Here is a 19,314-nt window from a genome sequence, read left to right on the forward strand (position 1 = left end):
CAGGAAAAACCTGCATCAGAAGCACACTGAGGGTGCCTGGCTGGCTCAGTCAGTGCAGTGTGTGACTCTTGATCTTGGGATTCTAAGTTCAAGCCCCACATTGGGTGTAGAGATTTCTTAAAAATAATAAAATCTTTAGAAGAAAAAAATAAGCACTGAGTACAGTAGTTTCCTTCTAACAAAGCTTAAAGTGGATTTAAATTTTTGAAGTAAGTTCTCTGATTTCTACCTACATGTGATTTCATTTCCGTTATGGTTTTTTCCCCTCTGCTAATATGTGCTGTTAAAACCCAAGAAAAGTCCCTCCTGGAAATCTCCCCAATGCCCACTAATGGATCACACATGGAACAAATTGGTTTGGCAAAAACATTTCAGAACTGATTGCTGAGAGAAGCTTAGGAACTGCTTCATATTAGGTGTGTGGGTGTGTGTATATGTATGTATGTGTGTATGTATATACATATATATACATGCATACATATATATATGTGTATGTGTATATATATGTATATATGTTATGCATTTTTTAAAATATACCTTGAATTAGTTAGGATTTTTTTCCCCCTGTTTTAACTTTTATACAGCCCATCTTTCTCTCCCACTGAAGTCCCTGATAGTGCTCTAGCTTTCCAGCTTTTAATATTTACCATTTGGCTCTTGAGCTTTATTTTAGGAGATAAGTTTATAGTTGTAAACTATTGGGGCACCTGGGTGGCGCAGTCGGTTAAGCGTCCGACTTCAGCCAGGTCACGATCTCGCGGTCCGTGAGTTCGAGCCCCGCGTCGGGCTCTGGGCTGATGGCTCAGAGCCTGGAGCCTGTTTCCGATTCTGTGTCTCCCTCTCTCTCTGACCCTCCCCCGTTCATGCTCTGTCTCTCTCTGTCCCAAAAATAAATAAACGTTGAAAAAAAAAATTTAAAATATAGTTGTAAACTACTATATTTTCTTTAAAGTTTTCCACTAGGTGCTTTGCTCCTTAAGTAAGTTCCCAGCCAAAAATATCACCATGTTCACAGTAGTTCCCATGGAAAATGCTTGTATTGAGACTTAAACTTCCTGAAAAATACAGGAAAATGCCTTACAGACTTTCCAAGTCACCCACAAACATCAAACATCAAAACTGATTAAGGAATAAAAAACAGGGAAGAGTAAATATCCAGTAGAAAGGAAACTTAAAACTTGAATTTTGAGTATTAAGACTCAGAATCAACCAAAGGTTTTTCCTTTGATACTAAAGAGAAACCTTTTTTTTTCCTTTTTTCTTTTTAAGTTTTTTTATTTTGAGAGAGCGTGCATAAGTAGGGGAGGGGCAGAGAGAGGGAGAGAATCCCAAGGAGGCTCTGTCCTGACAGTGCACAGGGCTAAATCCCACAAACCATGAAATCATGACTTGGGACTCGAACTCACAAAACCATGAGAGCATGACCTGAGTCGAAACCAAGAATCAGACACTTAACCGACTGGGCACTTAACCCAGGCGCCCCAAGAAGCCTTTTTTTAAAATAAAAATTTGGGTTAGTTTTTGAGGGCGTCAGGTAATAACCTGTTGACACTGGGATTCTTTAATTTTTCTCTCCGGAGTGCATGATGAATAGTTGTGTTCTTATTTTCAGGGGCTCTGGGGATCCTGGCAAAAAGAAACAGCACATTTGCCACATCCAAGGCTGTGGGAAAGTATATGGCAAGACCTCACACCTACGGGCACACTTGCGCTGGCATACAGGCGAGAGGCCATTCATGTGTACTTGGTCATACTGTGGGAAGCGCTTTACACGTTCAGATGAGCTACAGAGACACAAACGCACACACACAGGTGAGTAGTAGCCCAGAGAAATAGTAATAGATCAGAATAGAAAGACACAAAATATATCTATGAAATAACTAAAATTTCTGAACAGCTTAGTTTGAAAGTGAATGTGTGGATCATAAATGGAATTAGAGTTAATCTGGAAAACGTTAAAGAAGGAAGAAGTTAGGTTTTCAGTGGGATTTTCTGCCTTATTTTTTGCTATGTTCCTTCCTTTCTGAGTACTGCTTGACCTTTACCTGTTTTTCTTCCCCTTCCCCAAAAAGATACTTAACAGATTTTTATTGTTTTTATCACCTTCTTAAGATTGCCTAATATTCTAATGTAGTTTGAAAGCCATGAATTGGACAAGGTAATCCTATTTCCTAAGATGTCTGTTTCTTATCTTCTTTTCTTTTACCAAGGTGAGAAGAAATTTGCCTGCCCTGAGTGTCCCAAGCGCTTCATGAGGAGTGACCACCTGTCAAAGCATATCAAGACCCACCAGAATAAGAAAGGAGGCCCAGGTGTATCCCTGAGTGTGGGCACTTTGCCCCTGGACAGTGGGGCAGGTTCAGAAGGCAGTGGCACTGCCACCCCTTCAGCCCTTATTACCACCAATATGGTAGCCATGGAGGCCATCTGTCCAGAGGGTATTGCCCGTCTTGCCAACAGTGGCATCAACGTCATGCAGGTGGCGGATCTGCAGTCCATTAATATCAGTGGCAATGGCTTCTGAGATCAGGCACCCGGGGCCAGAGACATATGGGCCATACCCATCAACCCTGGGATGCAAGGTAGCATGGGTCCAAGAGACATGTGGGAGAGAGAGCCATGAGGCATTAAAATGCATGGTGGTGGGAAGAATTTGGGGGAGGGATACAAGAGAAGAGATGGGGTCCTGGCACCCACCTATATCATCAGTACCTCCTTGAAGTGGGAAACATTAGTGAAAATTCTGTTGGTGCCACCCTTTGATGGGCATTTGTTTGACCCCAAACAGTTTCTTATACTTCTTACCCCAGCCTCCCCTTCCTGCCTTTCCCTTCTCAGCTCCCCCATGATGGATCCCCCCCCTTTCCTAAAGCCATCATGCCTTGATAAATATATATGATCATTGAAATACTTTTTAACAAAAAAAAAAAAAACCAGATTCTATATTATATATATATACATATATATATATATATAAAAGATATATAGAGATGCATTTGCAGGGGTTGGCTGGGAGGAGGAAGGAGACCATTCTGTGACCAAAATACCTTGGTCATTTTTTATATTGCCTTATTTCCCTATGGCTGAGCCTTGTTGTGACACATCAAGCTTTTCTAGAGATGTTGTCTTGGCTTCCCACCAGATTAAGCATTCATATGCTCTGCTTTTAGTTTATATACACATACATAATGTTTTTCCTTTCTTAATTTTGTCTTTTTATTTGGGATCAGCTTCTTGCACTCCTTTCTTGACTCAACCTTTCTGTCTCCCTTTCTCTCACCTGATTGCTTCATATTTTGGTAATGATCCCTGGATGAGGCACTTCTGTCAACCTTTTAAGGTTCTTGGTCCCAGCAGCAGAATGGAGAGCCTTGAAGCCCAGGCTGATGCTTGAGGTAGCTGTGGAGAGAGTGTTCAAAACTACTACTGACGCAGGCACCCTCTTGGTGCTGGAGAGTCAAAGGCACCTCTTCTCATCAGCTGCTGTAAGCATCAAGAGTCAGAAGTCTTTCTGTGGAATTGTACAAGAGACCCTTTAAAGGTTATAATCTGGGATCAATTTGTATAAACTGTCAAAAGTGGTCAAATAATATGTAGGGGCTTTCAATAGGAAAATGATGCGCTCAAAAGTGGAAGTGACTCAGAGTAGTCCAGTTCAGGAATTAGTGGAGTATTTGGACTTTTGTACAGCTGTCTTCCAAAGTAGGTCTAAGCTTTGGTATGGGTTTCTGAGGTCACATTCTGAAAGGAAATGCACTTCCTCTTTTGAACATCCCTGGTAGTTTCTTTTTCATGTTATTAAGGAGCATCAGCCAATAAATCTGTTCCAGGTTTCCATTCTGCAGAGCTCCAGAGTCTGTACCCGTGGCAAGGCAGTGGTTCTTTGATCTTTTCTCTTAATTCTTCCTTGGGTGGTTCCTAAGGGAAAAGGAAGCACACGATCATGGGAACAACAGCCCAGAACAAAAAGAAATCTTGTCTTACCACTGTGGTTTATAGGAGAGATTGGGAGACACCATCCTGCTTTCTCCATGGCCTGATTCTTGAAGAGACTGATCCAAAAATTATAGCGGCAGGGAACTCTTAGTGCATTTGGCACTGAGACTTAAATGCAACCAGAGTTGTCCTCAAGGCCCAGCCATTAAAACATTGTCTCTCTTGACCTTCTGGTATCTGTCAGAGAGCTTTTCACTGTGAGGAAGTGTGGAAATGGCTGTGTGTATGTGTGTAATCTGTTAGATCGGGGATAGGTTTTCTGTTAGCCTATACTAAAAGAGACCTGCAATAAAAAATTGCCCTGATCTGATAGAAAATGAAGTGTTTGTGTATGACTGTGTGTGAGTGTGTTTTGTGCCTGTATATATCTACACACAGATGAGAAATTATATTTGAAATTGTTGGAAAATAAATCAAATTCAGCTCAAAATGCCTTTCAGGCCCATTACCTAGAAATCTGTCTTAAAACCTGGGTATGTTCCTGAGGTCATTTCTTTGCTTATGCTAAATTAGCTACAATTATGAATGGGGGATATTCTACTGCACTTTTTAAAAAGAAACTATTTTTGTGTTTGAAAGGAAACCAACATCCAGATCTATAGCAGAGTCCTAGTTTCTTTCATAAATCTTTTTACCTTGACTACAAATAGATGATGCTATGATTCTATATATTTTATATAAAATCTATCCAAATTAGTGTCTGGGTAAGCTTGTGTTGTTGTTTAACCTGAAATACAATAACTGTTAATATCCTGAACAGTAGTTCACTCCATTTGGTCCTTCCTCTCCAGACTTAATACACTCAGGAACTATTGCGAGAAACTTTCCCCAGATCAAATTCTGTTAATACTGAAGTAAAAGTCATCCATGCCCCGCCACTTATCATACACCCTTTATTCCCACTGAAAGGCAGAACTCAACCTATTATTTTATATCTGTAATCATGTATATAGGCATCTTTTGGAGGAAAAGGGCAGTATAACTCACTGGAGCGTGCAGTATTTTGCTAGAGCATTTCAAAGAATGGAATCTTCCCCAGTATGAAATTATTTGCTATAAACTAGCTTAATGATGCTGAGGACTTATAAGCGTTTAGAAGGTTATTTGGTGATGATTTTCTCTGGGATGGAATGCTGGTTTACCTTCAGTCCCCTTCATTAACCTTGTTGTAAGTGAATTCATAGTTCTTTCCACATACCCTTTTGGAGGCTCCAGATCCAGTATCTTGTTTGGCCCCCAAACTGAAGCAGCTTCTGCTCTTGTCTCCCAGTAGCAGAGAGCTGCTCAGTCTTTTCCACAGGGAGTGAGGAGCCTACATTCCTTAAGACGGGAGCTTACTGCTGAAAATCCTTTCCCTGAACTTTTTGGCCAGCAGAAATCAATGTAACTGACAGGTATATTCTCAAATACCTTTCATGAGTTGCTTTTTTATTTAAAAATGTTAAATGACCAAGCCTGTGAGGCAGGAGATGCCCAGAGGACTGGTAATATTAAAGCACTCATTCCCTTGTCCTTTCAGGTTGCCCATACACATTCATCTGTGTGTCATTTGATTGTCTCACTTTTAACCCATAGCAGTAACAACCCACACCATCTTCCTTCAGGGACCTCCCAGCTAGCACCCTGTTTGTGGGTGCTATGCAGAATGCAATGTAATGGATATTTCTCAGCCTGATTCAGAATAAATAGAACACAGAACCCTTGATCCCAGAAAATATAGACTGAAGTGTGGGGTAAAGATTATGATTGGGGGAGGGTTAGAGACAAAAGCTGTAAATTACTATGGCTGATTGATTTATTTCTACTATATACATATATATATATATATATTTTTTGCTTTTGTATATCCTATATAGGAAACTAAGCATTGTATTTTTTTAACAAATCTGAGAAAGCACTATGAACTGCAGATGTTTGACTTTCAGAATATATTTTGTATTGTTAATATCTTCACACTGTGTGAATACTGGAAGCTGCAGATCTTTGCTAGGACGCAATAAATTTATATACTTTTTGAGGGGTTCTTCTGGGGGTATTAATCAGGCCCCTGTTACACTTCGGGGGAGCCCTGGTGCTACTCGCTTAGAGTTTCATTCAATTGTAAGTACCCTGATGCCTTTTGGACCTTGGGATCAGACCAAACAAGTTTTGGAGATCCCAGTACCAAGGAAATGAGGATGGTCTAGCTGCCTCAAGTGAGGGGCCCTTAGCACAGCTCTCCTTCCCCCTATTCAAAGCTGGGTAGCCTCTTAGGGTTGGGAAGAGAAATGTGAAATCTCAGAGTTTCATCTCCCTTAGAAGAGAGCCAGTAACTTAATATGCAAGGATGAAAGGTGGCAGCAGTAGTTTTGGGGAAAGGGAGGAGGATATGGCATTTCTCCAACCCCGGAAAACATTGCTTTTGAAAACTGCTGATAAAATGTGGGCAGGTTATTACTTTTGTTTGGGAGCATGTGTTCTCTCTGGTGCCTCTCTTGGCTCTCCTCCTGGGGTACAGACCTTTTCTAGGAGGATGAGCAGACCAGCTTTGAGGTTGACCTGTTTCTTTTCTTTGTCTGCCTTCCCTAAACACCAGCCCCCGGGAGGACATTGAACAGCCTTAAGCTTAAATTCCTACTCCCTCTTTCCAGTTTGGCTCACTTGCCTTAGATTGAAGGCTAGGCAAGGGGAAAAAAAGGGGGTCCCTGGCTTCATTCCTCCCTTATGTCTTCTCCAGTTTGACGTCCCCAAACCCAGAAAGATTTCCTCTACCACGTTCATTTGAGAGAAATGAGTACATTGTCCTATTTTCCTCTTTCCTTATTGTCAGACATCCCCAGTCTTCTTTGTCCCTGCTAAGTGAGAAGAGGTGTGGTGACCTGTCCCTCAACTCCCTTCAGTATCAAAAAACGTAACAAATGGGGTTAAGCTGGGGCTGCAGGTGGTGAGGACTCTGTTGATACCTCTCCTGGGGTGTGTGTTTTCCTCTGTCTCACCTTCAGGAATTACACTGTGCCTTCTCCACAGGGGAATGGGCTTTATCTACGCTGCCCTCCACTCTCCCAGCAACTGCTCTTGAACGGTGTGGACTAGGGCAGGCCTTCACCTTTTCCTCCCAATGACGTCCTGTACCCTCACCTGGAGTCTAGGGTACAAAGACTCTGGGGGGAAGATGGGGATAATATGCTGAGATTGACCTGAGGAGACCATCTCTACACACACCAATGGCAGCTGCCCCAGGGCCTGCTTCCTCTTCCCGGGTCTGTCATCCTCTGGGAGGGAGGGGCAGTGCTCCAGTCTCCGGTGCCTACAACAGGTTTCTCTTTCTCAACACTGGCGATAACCAGTCTCCATACCACTGTTGCCTTTTTAAATCTCTTAATATTCTCATGCTGTGTTTGTTGTTGATTCCAATCTGATTATCACCAGGGCTGTGTGGGGAAATACTTCTAAATGCGCTCTCATCTTTCTTGCTCTTTTTTCCCCCCCTGATCTTATGTATGTATGATGCTAATCTCTTGTCTTTCAGTTTCTTCCTGCTCTTTTGTATCTTCCTTTCTTGTCTCTCCCCCTACCTTTTGTCTCTGGGTGTTTTGGGGCTTTTTTTTTTTTTTTTTTTTTTTTTTTTGCCTTTTTTGTACAAAGATTAGTTTCAATGTAGTCTGTAGCTCCTTTGTAAACCAATTAAAAAAAAGTTTTTTTAATAAAAAGCCACGTCTCTGGTGTGTTGACAGGGTGGGAATGGGGAGAAATATGGTTGTAATTTCATATACTGAATCCAACAAAGGTTTCCAGGTACACCATTGTGCCGTCATACATGTTAATACAATTGCCCTACACTTAACTCCCAGGCAAACAATTTCATGACCATATCAATGTACCATGAGTACATAGAAATGTGGAGGACCAAGAGAAACGGGGCAGGCCCAACCTCTTTTTTTTTGGTGTGTATAAGCTTTTTATTTTGGAATACGTTTAAATTTAAAGGAAAGTTGCGAAGATAGTGCAGAGAGATTCCATGTACTCCTTACCCAGTTTTTTTCTATTGTAAATATTCTGTGTTGTCAAATCTCAGAAACTGACACTGGTACATTCTATTAGCTAAGCCCTAGGCTCTGTGGGTTTCACATTTTCTCATTGATGTCCTCCTGTTCCAGAATCCATTCTGGGATGCTACATCGCCTTTAGCTGATACTCTTCCCAAGTCTCCTCTGGTCTGTGACAATTTCTTAGTCTTTTCTTATTTTTCATGATCTTGACAGTCTGGGAGTATTGGCCAAGTGTCTTGTAGAATATCCCCCAATCTGAATTTTTCTGATGTTTTGTCATTATTAGATTGAGCTTATAGGTTTTTGGAAGAAACACCACACAGGTGAAATGAAGTGAAATGTCCTCATCACATCCTATCAAGGGTCATAGCCACATGACCCTACTGATGATAGTCTTCATCACTTGGTTAAGATAATGTTTGTCAGATTTCTCCACTGTTTTTCTTTCCCTATTCTTTGGAAGCAAGTCAGTAAATCTAGCCCACTCTTAATGGAGTTGGTAGGAATTAAGTTTCCCTTCCTAGTGGAAATAGTATCTATGTAGAGTATTTGGGATTCTGTGAGAAAACAGTCTTTTCTCCCCTCACTATTAATTTATATTGGTATGTACTCAATGTATATTTATTTTAGACCTGGTCTGTAATTCGGTACTGTATTATTTTCATTGCTCAAACTGTCCCAGCTTTGACCATTGGGAGCTCTTTTCAGGTTGGCTCCTGTGTCTCTTTGATACATCTACATCCTTTTACTTTTTTGAGCACTTTTTAAAGAACTTTCTGAAGTACAAGATGCTTCATGTTTATCTTGTATTTTCCCTGTCCTAGCCTTAGGATCAGCCATTTCTCCAAGGACCCTTAGTTCTTTATTGGAGAATGGTATTTAGAAACTAAGATTTAGCCCCAACGTATTTTACATCAATTAATACCAGTCTGTGTCTAACATGATCGAATCTAGATTATGGCCCCATCTGAAACTGAAATTGAAGTTATTCTGACAGTCTTTCCACTTCCCAACAGCCTATGGCTTCACTTCCCTTCCTACCTATCCAAGAATCCTTGGTCACTTGTTTATACTGTGGCTACCAGCATTCTCAGTCAATTGTGTTCATTTGACTACCTTTGCTTTGTCAGTCACTCAGCCATGGCTAAACTCAGCCATTGGATTTCCTTATGTAGCCACTAGCGATACAACATTTTAACATTTGACTTTAATGGTGCGGGGGAGGATTTTTTGGTTTTGGGCTCTTGTTTTGGTTTTGTAGCTCTAAATGGGCCTTTAATATTTGTGTCATCTATGCATTCAGTAAACATGTATTGGGCCCTTACTGTGTCCTGGGTACTAACCTAGTTTGAGGATAAAAAATGACAGGTCCTGCCATCAAGTACTTCATAGTCAGGTGAAAGAGAGACACCATTAATTGCAGGTTTCCCAATCCTGACCCCATTTTTTTAGCAGATGATTTACTTCCTATTACACGGAGATGATGAATTTCTTTACTTCCCTTTCCCTACATTTATATAGTCACTGATACTAATTTACCTCCTTATCTTTTCTTGGGAGTGAAACAGTTTGCCTTTGCAAGGCCAGCACTGCCATTTGTGCACTCAACCTCACTTGTTTTGATGATATTTTCCCCTTTTATCTTCAGTCTCTCCTGGGTTCCCTTTTGTCACCCTGTAAGCATGTTATCTGTCCCTCTGTCCTTCTGCTTCCACTTGTGAACTTCAGATCTAGTCTCTTTTGATTGCCACAGTTAGTGCAAGTAGTTTACACTTAGTTCTTCTCTTTTATTCACCCCTCAGGCCACTTTGTTCAGCACCTATCATTTACGAAATTGTTTCTTAGAAACGTCAGTGATCTGGTTGCCAGCTCCAGTGGTCTTTCAGTCCTTTGCCTCTTAGACCTTACTAAGAAGCAACCATGTGCATCTCAGAGCTCTGGTCCCTTGGAGTGTGGGGCTAATAACTCCTCGTTCTCCTTCAGCCTTTCTGACTCTTTGTCTCCTTCATAGCTACTTCTGTCCCTTAAATGTTGGTGTCCCTGTCGTGTGTCCTTTCCCTTACTCTGCCTTTCACCCCCTTAAACAAGTTGTATCCACTCTTCAGCTATCCCAAATTTTAAGCCCAACCTTTTCTCTCAACCTGGCAGACTGCTTACAGGACATTTTCATCTGGATGTCCCACAGATAACTCAAAATGAACATGTAAGACGGGGAAATAATCCTTTATATTCCCCATCCCACTTAACAGTGTTACTACCCCTTGATCATTTATACTTGAAACCTCAGAATCATCTTTCAATTCTCTTTCAAATACCAACATTCATTTGATTACCAATCCTGTCAATATTACCAATACAGTGTATCTCAACTTTATCTCTTTTTATTTCCACTGTTCTAGTACTCACCTTGGCTAGTGCTCAGGTCTCATAACTGATCTCCCTGCTTCTAGTCTCCCGGAGCCAATCATCCATCTTCCGCACTGCCACCGAATCCCTCCCTAAAATTTTTTGCTTTTAGGAGAAGTCTAGTCTCCTTGATAGAAACTTGAAAACCTTTCCAATCTAGGGTGCTTTTCTTCTTCATATCTCATACCCCTTTCTCCTGCTTACTCTCCCTGCCCCCAACACACACCCTCTAGGTACTTTTCTTCCCTTGTCTGCCCTGGACAGAATTAACTTATTTTTGATCTTTCTCCTTATATAGCTCCTTGCCCATACCCCTAGTCTGACACGTAATTTTCTGGTTGCTTGTTGATGTATCTTCTTGCCTTTCTAGACTCTGAGATCCTGGAGGGCAGGAATCACACATCTCTTTGTAGACCCAGCACCTAGTGAAATTCCTTTTTAAGACTGAGACCTAAGGGCGCCTGGCTGGTTCAGTTGGAAGAGCACGAGACTCTTGATGTCAGGGTCGTGAGTTTGAGCCCCACCTTGGATGTAGGGATTACTTCAATTAAAAAAACAAAACAACAGAATAGATATTTCTGAGTTAAGTGAATAAACAACTCACTTTAGCCCTGTAGACATGGGGGTCACAGGTAACTTACTGGGCCACTGCAGACTTGAATCGGGATCCTGATGAAGATCTTTGTGTATGTGGAATCCAGGGAGACTTTATTTCTATACTGAGGTTCTTTCTCAGGACCTTCCTAATCCCTCAGCTCTCAGATTCTTACCCCTTCTATCACCACCTCACCTCATAAACCTGGCTGGAATGTTTCTGTCTTTGAAAAGGAGTAGTTATCCAAGGCTTTGGGTGAGGAGACTGCCTTCCTTCCTGATCCTTGCCTTGTTCCCCTCTGGAGGAGGTAGTCTCCTGAGACACTCCAGACACAAGAAGTTATTTGATCTTCAACTCCTGCCTGCCCACCTCCCCACTCCCACCTCCAGACTTATCTGATCTGGGAGCTGGTGAAGGAAGATCGCTGTAACTAAGTACAACATTCCATCTCACTGGCAGGGCCCTGCAGACTCCCAGAAGGTCGGAGGGAGGGATGGGCAGCTGTCTATCTGCCTCTGGCCCTCGTCATTCCTCCAGTTGCTCTTTCACAACTACTGGAGCTTTTACTCTTTCCTTCCTTCATGCAGTGTCCCCAGGAGAAAGGCTCCAGAATCAAAGAGTTGGGGCACCTGGGTGGCTCAGTCGGGTAAGGTGTCCGACTTCAGCTCAGGTCATGATCTCACGGTTCGTGAGTTTGAGCCCCACATTGGGCTCTCTGCTGTCAGTGCAGGGCCCGCTTTGGATCCTCTGCCTCTCTCTCTGCTACTCCCCTACTTGTTCTCATATTCTCTCTCTCTCTCTCTCTCTCTCTCTCTCTCTCTCTCTCTCTCTCTGTCACTCTCAAAAATAAATAAAACATTAATAAATATATTAAAAAAAAAAAAAAGAGTTACAGCCTCATTCCTGGTCTAAGCCAGACCATTGCCAGAAAGGTTTCTAGGCAGCCACCAGGGGGACAGAGGCTAGGAAAACAGGGAACCGGTCCCCTCTGACTCTAATTCTCATGGGAGCCAACTGCTCACAGATGTGGAAATGATTACCTATTACTGTAATGTCTTACTCTGGGGAAGAGTCTGGTGGAGCTGGACTCCTGTCTCCTATTGCACCACAAACCATAGACTTCTTCCATCTCCATGCTGACGTTCGCACTGTATACCCTGTGCTCTCCCTTCACGTTTTACAGTCTCTGCAGTTTAGTAGATACAGGAGATGTGATACTAGTCCTCAGAGGAGGCTGGCCCTTTTTGCCCCCAGGAAGCATCCTGAGTTTCTCCTATGTCTGCTGACCTCTGGTGGCGATAGTTTGAACTGGACCCTCCTTGTCTAGTTAGTGCCTGCTGGCAGGTAATGAATGGTGTACATTTTCTCAGCCATCCAAATTCAAATATTCAAACACTGTATCAAATGGAAATATTTTTTACTGCTGAATTTTTTTGTTTTCAGGCCTCATGACATGATGTAAAGAACAGAGCCTGGGCTTTGGAATCAGACTTACCTAGGTTCAGGTCCTAGCTCTTTCCTAGCAGAGTGACCTTGGGCAAGTTACCTAAGCTTAGCTTTCTTACCTGTAAAGTGAAAATAATAATAAATAGCTCAATGGGAAAATGAGATGATTGTAAAATGCATAGCCCTAGCTGTGCCATAGCACATAGGTGCTCAATAAAAGTTTGTTACCTTCTCAATAATAGTGATTTTGTTCAGTGTATGACTCCATATGATTTTAAAATTTTTGGTAAGATAAAAATTTACCATTATTCCCATTTTTCAATGTGACTTTTTTAAACTCTGAGAAGTTTTATATAACTGCTTTCTGATTCTTGAGTTTGGAAACTGAGGTCAACTTTAGTATGGTCTGTGAAGCCTGCCTCTGCCCAGAGAGCTACAGATCCGAGCCCTGAAAATAAGGGTTAGAGAGATCTTGGGCACAGCCAAATGGCTCAGTTGACCTCACTCTCGTTTCCAGCCTAAGAAGGACTGACAGGATCCAGCACTTTCTTCCAGGGTCAGCAAAGGGCAGAGGTCTGAAGTCAGGCATCACAGGGTTCTCAGCTGGGCCTCCAAGACCCCCCTCCTCCCACTTTGCAGAGAAAAGAGGCGGCGGCTGCAGAGAAGAGGATATGTGATTGCTTCTCTGCTCCTCCCTCTCCCTGCTTTTCCCTACACCCATCCTCTCCCCCACAGCAGCCATCTCCCCCGCAGCAACTGGAAAGAGGGAGGGGGGCGGAGTTGGGGACTGAGGGATCAGAAGACCCACAGCGTCCTGTATCTGAACGAAGCTCTTGCCGGGGGCAGCTGTGCTGGTTCATGCTCCCCTCTCCATGCTGCTTGCCTCCTCCAGCATGATGCTGGGGACTCTGGGCCTTTGGGTACTCCTCCCCATAGCTGTGCAAGGTAAGTGTCTACAGGGTGGGGCAGGGCCTTTCCACTCACCCATTGAGGGAAAGCGGGACTTGAAGCAGCAGCCATCCCTTTGGAAGAATCAGTGGGGTGGGTGAGTGAGGGCAAAAGGTACAGCCATGCGTCCCCATGGTGGGGTCAGGTTCCAGGCCTCTGCTGACCCTGTTTCCTCCTGTGGCTTTACCATGCTGGCCCTGGGATATGAAACATGTTCTGTCCCTCCTTTTGGCTGCTGCTTTTGCCCCTGCGTTCACTCCCATCTTGAACCCTCCCCTCTCCCCACCCTGGGCCACAGCACCCCCAAGCAGGCGGACCTGTGTGTTCTTTGAGGCCCCTGGAGTGCGGGGAAGCACAAAGACACTGGGGAAGCTGCTAGATGCAGGACCAGGGCCCCCCAGGGTTATCCGCTGCCTCTACAGCCGCTGTTGTTTTGGGATCTGGAACCTGACCCAACACCAGGCACAGGTGGAGATGCAAGGTGAATGGCAAAGTATATAGCAGGTGATAGCTATGGTGGGAGACAGGTACATCCTGGGGTGGGGGGTTATAGCAGTGGGAGAGAAGAAGAAATGGAATGTGTGGAGGGAAAGAAAAGCCCATATGAGATGGAGGGGATGTCTTTGATAGAGGACGGGGTTACCCTCTCTGTTCCTAGACTCCATTATGCTCGCTCGCCCTCTCTCTCTCTCTCTCTCTCTCTCTCTCTCTCTCTCTCTTTCTCCCTTTCTCCCCTCTTGTAATTCCACCCCATCAGGATGCCGAGACAGTGATGAGCCAGACTGTGAGGCCCCCCACTGTGAGCTGAGCCCCCGAGCCCACCCTGGCCCCAGGTCCACTCTCTTCACCTGCTCCTGTGGCACTGACTTCTGCAATGCCAATTACAGCCATCTGCCTCCTCCAGGGAGCCCTGGGACTCCTGGCTCCCAGGGTCCCCAAGCTGTCCCAGGTAGCCCCTCAGGGTGCTGCGGCCTGGTAGGGGCTGGGGCCCAGGTTAGGATGAGAGGTAGAACCAGGGCCAGTTCTCACCCTACCCCCATCCTAAGTTTTCCTCCTCCTGGCCTTGAGAAGTTGGTTGCCCTGGTGACTGGGAGATAAGGGGCTTGTGACCAAGGTGGGGGTGGGTCCAGAAGCAAGTTCTCTGAGGAGGGTGAGAGGAACAGAGCAGATTTGGGACAGGGCTCATCTAGGCTGCATTCTTGCCTTAATGTCCAGGCGAGTCCATCTGGATGGTGCTGGTGCTGCTGGGGCTATTCCTCCTCCTCCTGCTGCTGCTGGGCAGCATCATCTTGGGTACTAATCTACCCCATTCCTCCCTTGTGACCCCAAGTCACTGCCCCAAAGCTCTGACCCCTCTCCACGTTCCCCTGACCCCATGGTTCTGAGATCTCTACACCCTGAGCCCATTACCTCCCACAAAACCCCCTTCCCAGTCTCCATGACTGTGCACCCTGACACAAGGGCTTTTTTCTGCCCCAGCCCTGCTACGGCGAAAGGCCTGCAGAGTCCAAGGTGGCCCAGAGCCAGAGCCAGAGCCAGAGCCAGGCTCAGGCAGGGACTGGAGTGCTGAGCTGCCCGAGCTGCCTGAGCTGCCCGAGCTGTGTTTCTCCCAGGTGCCTAGGGAGGGGTGGGGGAGGGTCCTCCAGTCACCCCCAGAAGGTGGTCTGGGGAGGAAGCCTGGCCCTGACGCTAGCTGAGACCCACCCCCGGCACCGTGTCCCCACCAGGTAATCTGGGAAGGAGGTCACACAGTGGTGTGGGCTGGGCAGCTGCAAGGCAAGCTGGTAGCCATCAAGGCCTTCTCCCTGAGGGCCGTGGCCCAGTTCCAAGCTGAGAGAGCACTATACGAACTGCCAAGCCTACAGCACGACCACATTGTCCGCTTTATCACCGCCAGCAGAGGGGGCCCTGGGCCCTTGCCCTGTGGGCCCCTGCTGGTACTGGAGCTGCACCCAAAGGTGAGGATCGAGGGACATCTCTATGTGTTTGCATGTGTGTGTATGTGGGTGCATGGCTGGATGGCAGCGGGGCCCTGCTCGTGCTTATTCTTCTTCAGACTTCTTCTCCACATTAAAAATGGTTTTTTGTTTTTTTCTTGGTTTTTTATTACACAAGCAATACTTGCTAATGTTTTTAACTCCTAAAATACAAAGAAGAGGAGATTTCAAAACGATCATATTCCCATCCTTAAAGAAAACCATTGTTAAAGAAATATCTCAAGGCATGGCCCTCCAAACTCCTTTATATATTCATTCAACAAATATGTATGAACTATATGTCACACCTCCTGTGCTAAGAAAGACATCTTAGTCCCTGCCTTTGTAGACTTTATTTTATTTTATTATGTTTTAAGCTGTTTAAATGTGTATTTATTTATATTGAGAGAAAGAGAGAGCATGAGCAGGGGAGGAACAGAAAGAGAGGGAGAGAGTGAGAATCCCAAGCAGCCTCTGGTACCATCAGCCCGGAACCAATGTGGGGCTTGAACTCATGAACCATGAGACCATGGCCTGAGCTGAAATCAAGAGTCAGGGGCTTAACTGACTGAGCCACCCAGGTGCCCCTGCCTTTGTAGATTTTAGAGAGTAGTGGGGGAGACAGAGTGGGTCAGGTAAAACACAAAACTGAGTTTTGTCAAGCACGTTACGTGCTGAGAGAGGGGGTACTGTGAGAGAAGAATAAGAGATGTGACTCGAGGGGAGGGTCACAGACGGGAAAGAGGAAGAGGAAGAGGCAGGCAAGGATCAGACCCGGCCTGGCCCTGTGGGCCTGCTAAGGACTTGGGTCTTTATTAGCACCTGCAGTCCTCGATCTCTGACATCTTGAATTCTGGGAAGTCCCCTCTTTGTGCCTTAATGCCCAGCTCAAAAATCTCTGCTTTCTTGGTTTTGTTTGTTTGTTTGACTTCCCTGGCACACTGATGGCACTTGGTAATGTTTGTTGAATAAGGGATGCTGTGACTCCTTTGCCTCCCAATTGCCACCTGCCCCCCACCTGCTGCTCTTCTGCCCAACAGCTGTCCCCATCGGCTGGCTATCCTATACAGGCCTGACACTTCAGGCCAGGAGGTTCACAAAAGGTACCAGTACCTAGTTTGCCTTGCCTCTTCTGTTTCTGTTTTTGTCTCAAGTCCCCAGGCAGTAGAAGGTGGTTACTAGTGAGCGACCCTAGAGTGAGACCGCTTGGGTTCAAGCTCTGGTTGTCTCTCACCAGGTGACTTCCAGCAAGTTTACCTAGCTCTCTTTCAAGCTCCTCATTGGTGAAACGTGAATCACAGGAGCACACACCTCCTAGGGTTGTTGTGAGGATTACGGGAGGGCTGGCACATCGTAAGAGCTCAGACATTTGAAGTAGGGTTACTCTTTTTCCAGTCAATCTGACTGATGCACATTCTCACTCCTCCACCGCCTCTTGTCTCAGCCTGGATGGATCAGTGTGTCAGTCTGCTGGGGGAGGCAGGGGGATGTCTGTCAGTTGATCTCTGCTCCCTGGGGTAGATCAGCCACCTCCAGCTTATCATGTGTCTTCCTCTTCTCTCTGCTTCTCCCTAGGGCTCCCTGTGCCACTACTTGACCCAGCACACCAGTGACTGGGGAAGTTCCATGCGGATGGCGCTGTCCCTGGCGCGGGGCCTGGCATTTCTCCATGAGGAGCGCTGGCAGGATGGTGGGTGAGCTGGGAGTAGGAAGCCATGGGAATCAGGAGCCACACTGCTATGTTTCTGATTCTCCCTTAGCTAGAGATGGGAAGAACTAGGGTCAAGAGAAAGGAAGAAGATCCATACCCCTTCAACCTTGGCTTCTACCACAGGCCAATACAAACCAGGTATCGCCCACCGAGATCTGAGCAGCCAGAATGTGCTCATTCGGGAGGATGGGTCGTGTGCCATTGGAGACCTGGGCCTTGCCTTGGTGCTCCCTGGCCTCACCCAGCCTCCCACCTGGGCCCCAACTCAACCCCGAGGCCCAGCTGCCATCATGGAGGTGAGTACTCTGGATAAGGGTGAGGCCCAGAGATGATGGCAGTGTTCCTGACGAAGATGTGGCCTTTGCTGTGGCAGCAATGCGGCAGTACCTGTAGAGTTTGGGACATTGCTGAGTCTAGTTGGGGGGATGTCGCGCGTACCAGTGTTGCAGCGAGGCTTGCCAGTGAGATGATTCTTGGCCCTCCATGCCTTTCCCTCTAGGCTGGCACCCAGAGGTACATGGCACCAGAGCTCTTGGACAAGACTCTGGACCTACAAGACTGGGGCACGGCCCTCCGGCAAGCCGATGTTTACTCTCTGGCTCTGCTCCTATGGGAGATCTTGAGCCGCTGCCCAGATTTGTGGCCTGGTAAGGATGAGTGTGACAGTGCCCCCTCTCCCCTCCTCTCCGTGTCTCACTTGCCCATTCTAGATCCACTTGCCTCCTGACGCAGGAAGCTCTGCCCTTCTCCCTCTCGGCCTTTCCATAAGGAGACACCCTAGGGCTAGCTGACACCTAGCCCCCTGTGCCTTTCCCCAGACAGCAGACCACCACCCTTCCAACTGGCCTATGAGGCAGAACTGGGCAGCACCCCTACCATCTGTGAGCTGTGGACCTTGGCGGTGGAGGAGAGAAGGCGCCCCTACATCCCATCCACCTGGCACTGCTTCACCACAGTAAGAGGCCACCTGCTGGTGGGCTGGGGACCTGGAGGGTGTGGGTCTGGGCTTCAAGGACTTGACTACCAGGACCAGCCCATCTGCTCCTGTCTCCTCTCAACTGCCACCACTCCTGGCTCATGTTCAGCTGGAGCTGAGCAAACTTGCCCTGTACCTCAGCTCATCCTCTTCTACCATAAGTCTCACACAGCCATTCCTGAGACAGGCACCTTCCTCTTGCTCAGACTTGCTTGGTCTGTCTCTCTTGTCTCCACCATCCGTAAGCCCTGTGTCCCAGTCCCCTCCTCCAGGAAGCCTACCTTGGCCTTGCTTCTGCCCTGAGCTCTGCTCCCAAAATGGCTCCACTCCTGGTACCCAGGAGCCCAACACTCCATCCAAAAATTCCTCGCCCTGTCCTACACATCTGGGTTTCTACCATGACCCAATAAAAGCCAGCCCTGGGTATAAAGGGTTAAAATAGTGGCCAAATGGTGAAATCGCAGGGTCTGTATAAATAGTTTCCTAACAGGAAGCCCCTTTCCCTGCTACCTGGTCTGAAATTTCCACTGCACAAGTATCTGTTGGGTTAAGCAGTGTTTGCCTAAGACCCTGGTTGCCTGAAAGGAAGGAGAGTAATTTCCCATCAGTGTGTTAAGTCATTAACCTGAATTAGCTTCTCAGAGGAAAAGGTGGTCCCTCTGGAAGGCACCCAAAGAACCTGTCTCATAGGAAGCAAGATGCTGAGGGCTGGGTCTCATTTGGGGCCGGGGGAGGGAGGCTCCAGGGAGGGTCAGAAGAGGAGTGTTGAGAACAGGGTAGCGGTGGGCACCTTTCAACTCTGGGGCTGGTCAGGGGGCCACTCAGGATCCCGGGATTAAACTTGCCTCCCGGTCCTTCTTGCCAGGACCCTGGTGGCCTGAGAGAGCTGCTAGAGGACTGTTGGGACGCAGACCCAGAAGCACGGCTGACAGCTGAGTGTGTACAGCAGCGCCTGGCTGCCCTGGCCCGTCCTCAGGAGGCCCGCCCCTTCCCAGAGAGCTGCACCCACGACTGCCCACCTCTCTGCCCAGAAGACTGCCTCTCACCTCCTCCCCACTGCCATTCCCCCTTGTAGGCCTCCACTGAATGCTGCTTCAGCATTCAGCAAGGCCCTGGTGCCAGGAGTCCTCCTGTACTATCTCTCACCTGTAAATATGCAGTTTATGTATAACCTATGTACATGCAAACATAAATATGGTGATCAGATGCCTGTCTGCTCTGCCTCACCACTG

General features: G+C 46.3%; 2 protein-coding genes and 1 long non-coding RNA gene across 7 annotated transcripts in view; 2 read left to right on the plus strand and 1 right to left on the minus strand.

Annotated features, from left to right (window-relative positions):
* The window catches only part of SP1 (Sp1 transcription factor), a 36,733-nt gene extending 32,887 nt beyond the window's left edge, over positions 1 to 3,846 (plus strand). The window contains exons 5-6 of the mRNA XM_023257111.2: positions 1,613 to 1,812; positions 2,211 to 3,846. Coding sequence (XP_023112879.1) covers positions 1,613 to 1,812; positions 2,211 to 2,524 — 514 coding nt within the window. The 3' untranslated portion in view covers positions 2,525 to 3,846. The remainder of the gene's footprint in view (positions 1 to 1,612; positions 1,813 to 2,210) is intronic.
* Positions 2,912 to 19,314, minus strand: part of LOC123386604 — a 28,402-nt gene continuing 11,999 nt past the window's right edge. The window contains exon 3 of the long non-coding RNA XR_006600731.1: positions 2,912 to 3,918. This is a non-coding gene — a long non-coding RNA (uncharacterized LOC123386604). The remainder of the gene's footprint in view (positions 3,919 to 19,314) is intronic.
* Positions 11,851 to 19,288, plus strand: AMHR2 (anti-Mullerian hormone receptor type 2). 5 transcript variants are annotated; one of them, XM_023257112.2, is made up of 11 exons: positions 11,851 to 13,416; positions 13,718 to 13,900; positions 14,177 to 14,368; positions 14,635 to 14,712; positions 14,899 to 15,032; positions 15,147 to 15,377; positions 16,971 to 17,085; positions 17,230 to 17,402; positions 17,606 to 17,753; positions 17,925 to 18,061; positions 18,948 to 19,288. In XM_023257112.2, the coding sequence occupies exons 1-11, from the start codon at positions 13,344 to 13,346 to the stop codon at positions 19,155 to 19,157; spliced, it is 1,674 nt and encodes a 557-aa protein (XP_023112880.1). In that variant the 5' UTR covers positions 11,851 to 13,343; the 3' UTR covers positions 19,158 to 19,288. The 5 variants fall into 5 exon arrangements, with proteins under 5 accessions (XP_023112880.1, XP_044917792.1, XP_044917794.1 ...); XM_045061857.1 differs by lacking the exon at positions 14,635 to 14,712; XM_045061859.1 differs by lacking the exon at positions 14,177 to 14,368.

Source organism: Felis catus, chromosome B4 (genome assembly GCF_018350175.1).
Source record: "Felis catus isolate Fca126 chromosome B4, F.catus_Fca126_mat1.0, whole genome shotgun sequence".
In the NCBI taxonomy this organism is placed as follows: Eukaryota; Metazoa; Chordata; class Mammalia; order Carnivora; family Felidae; genus Felis; species Felis catus.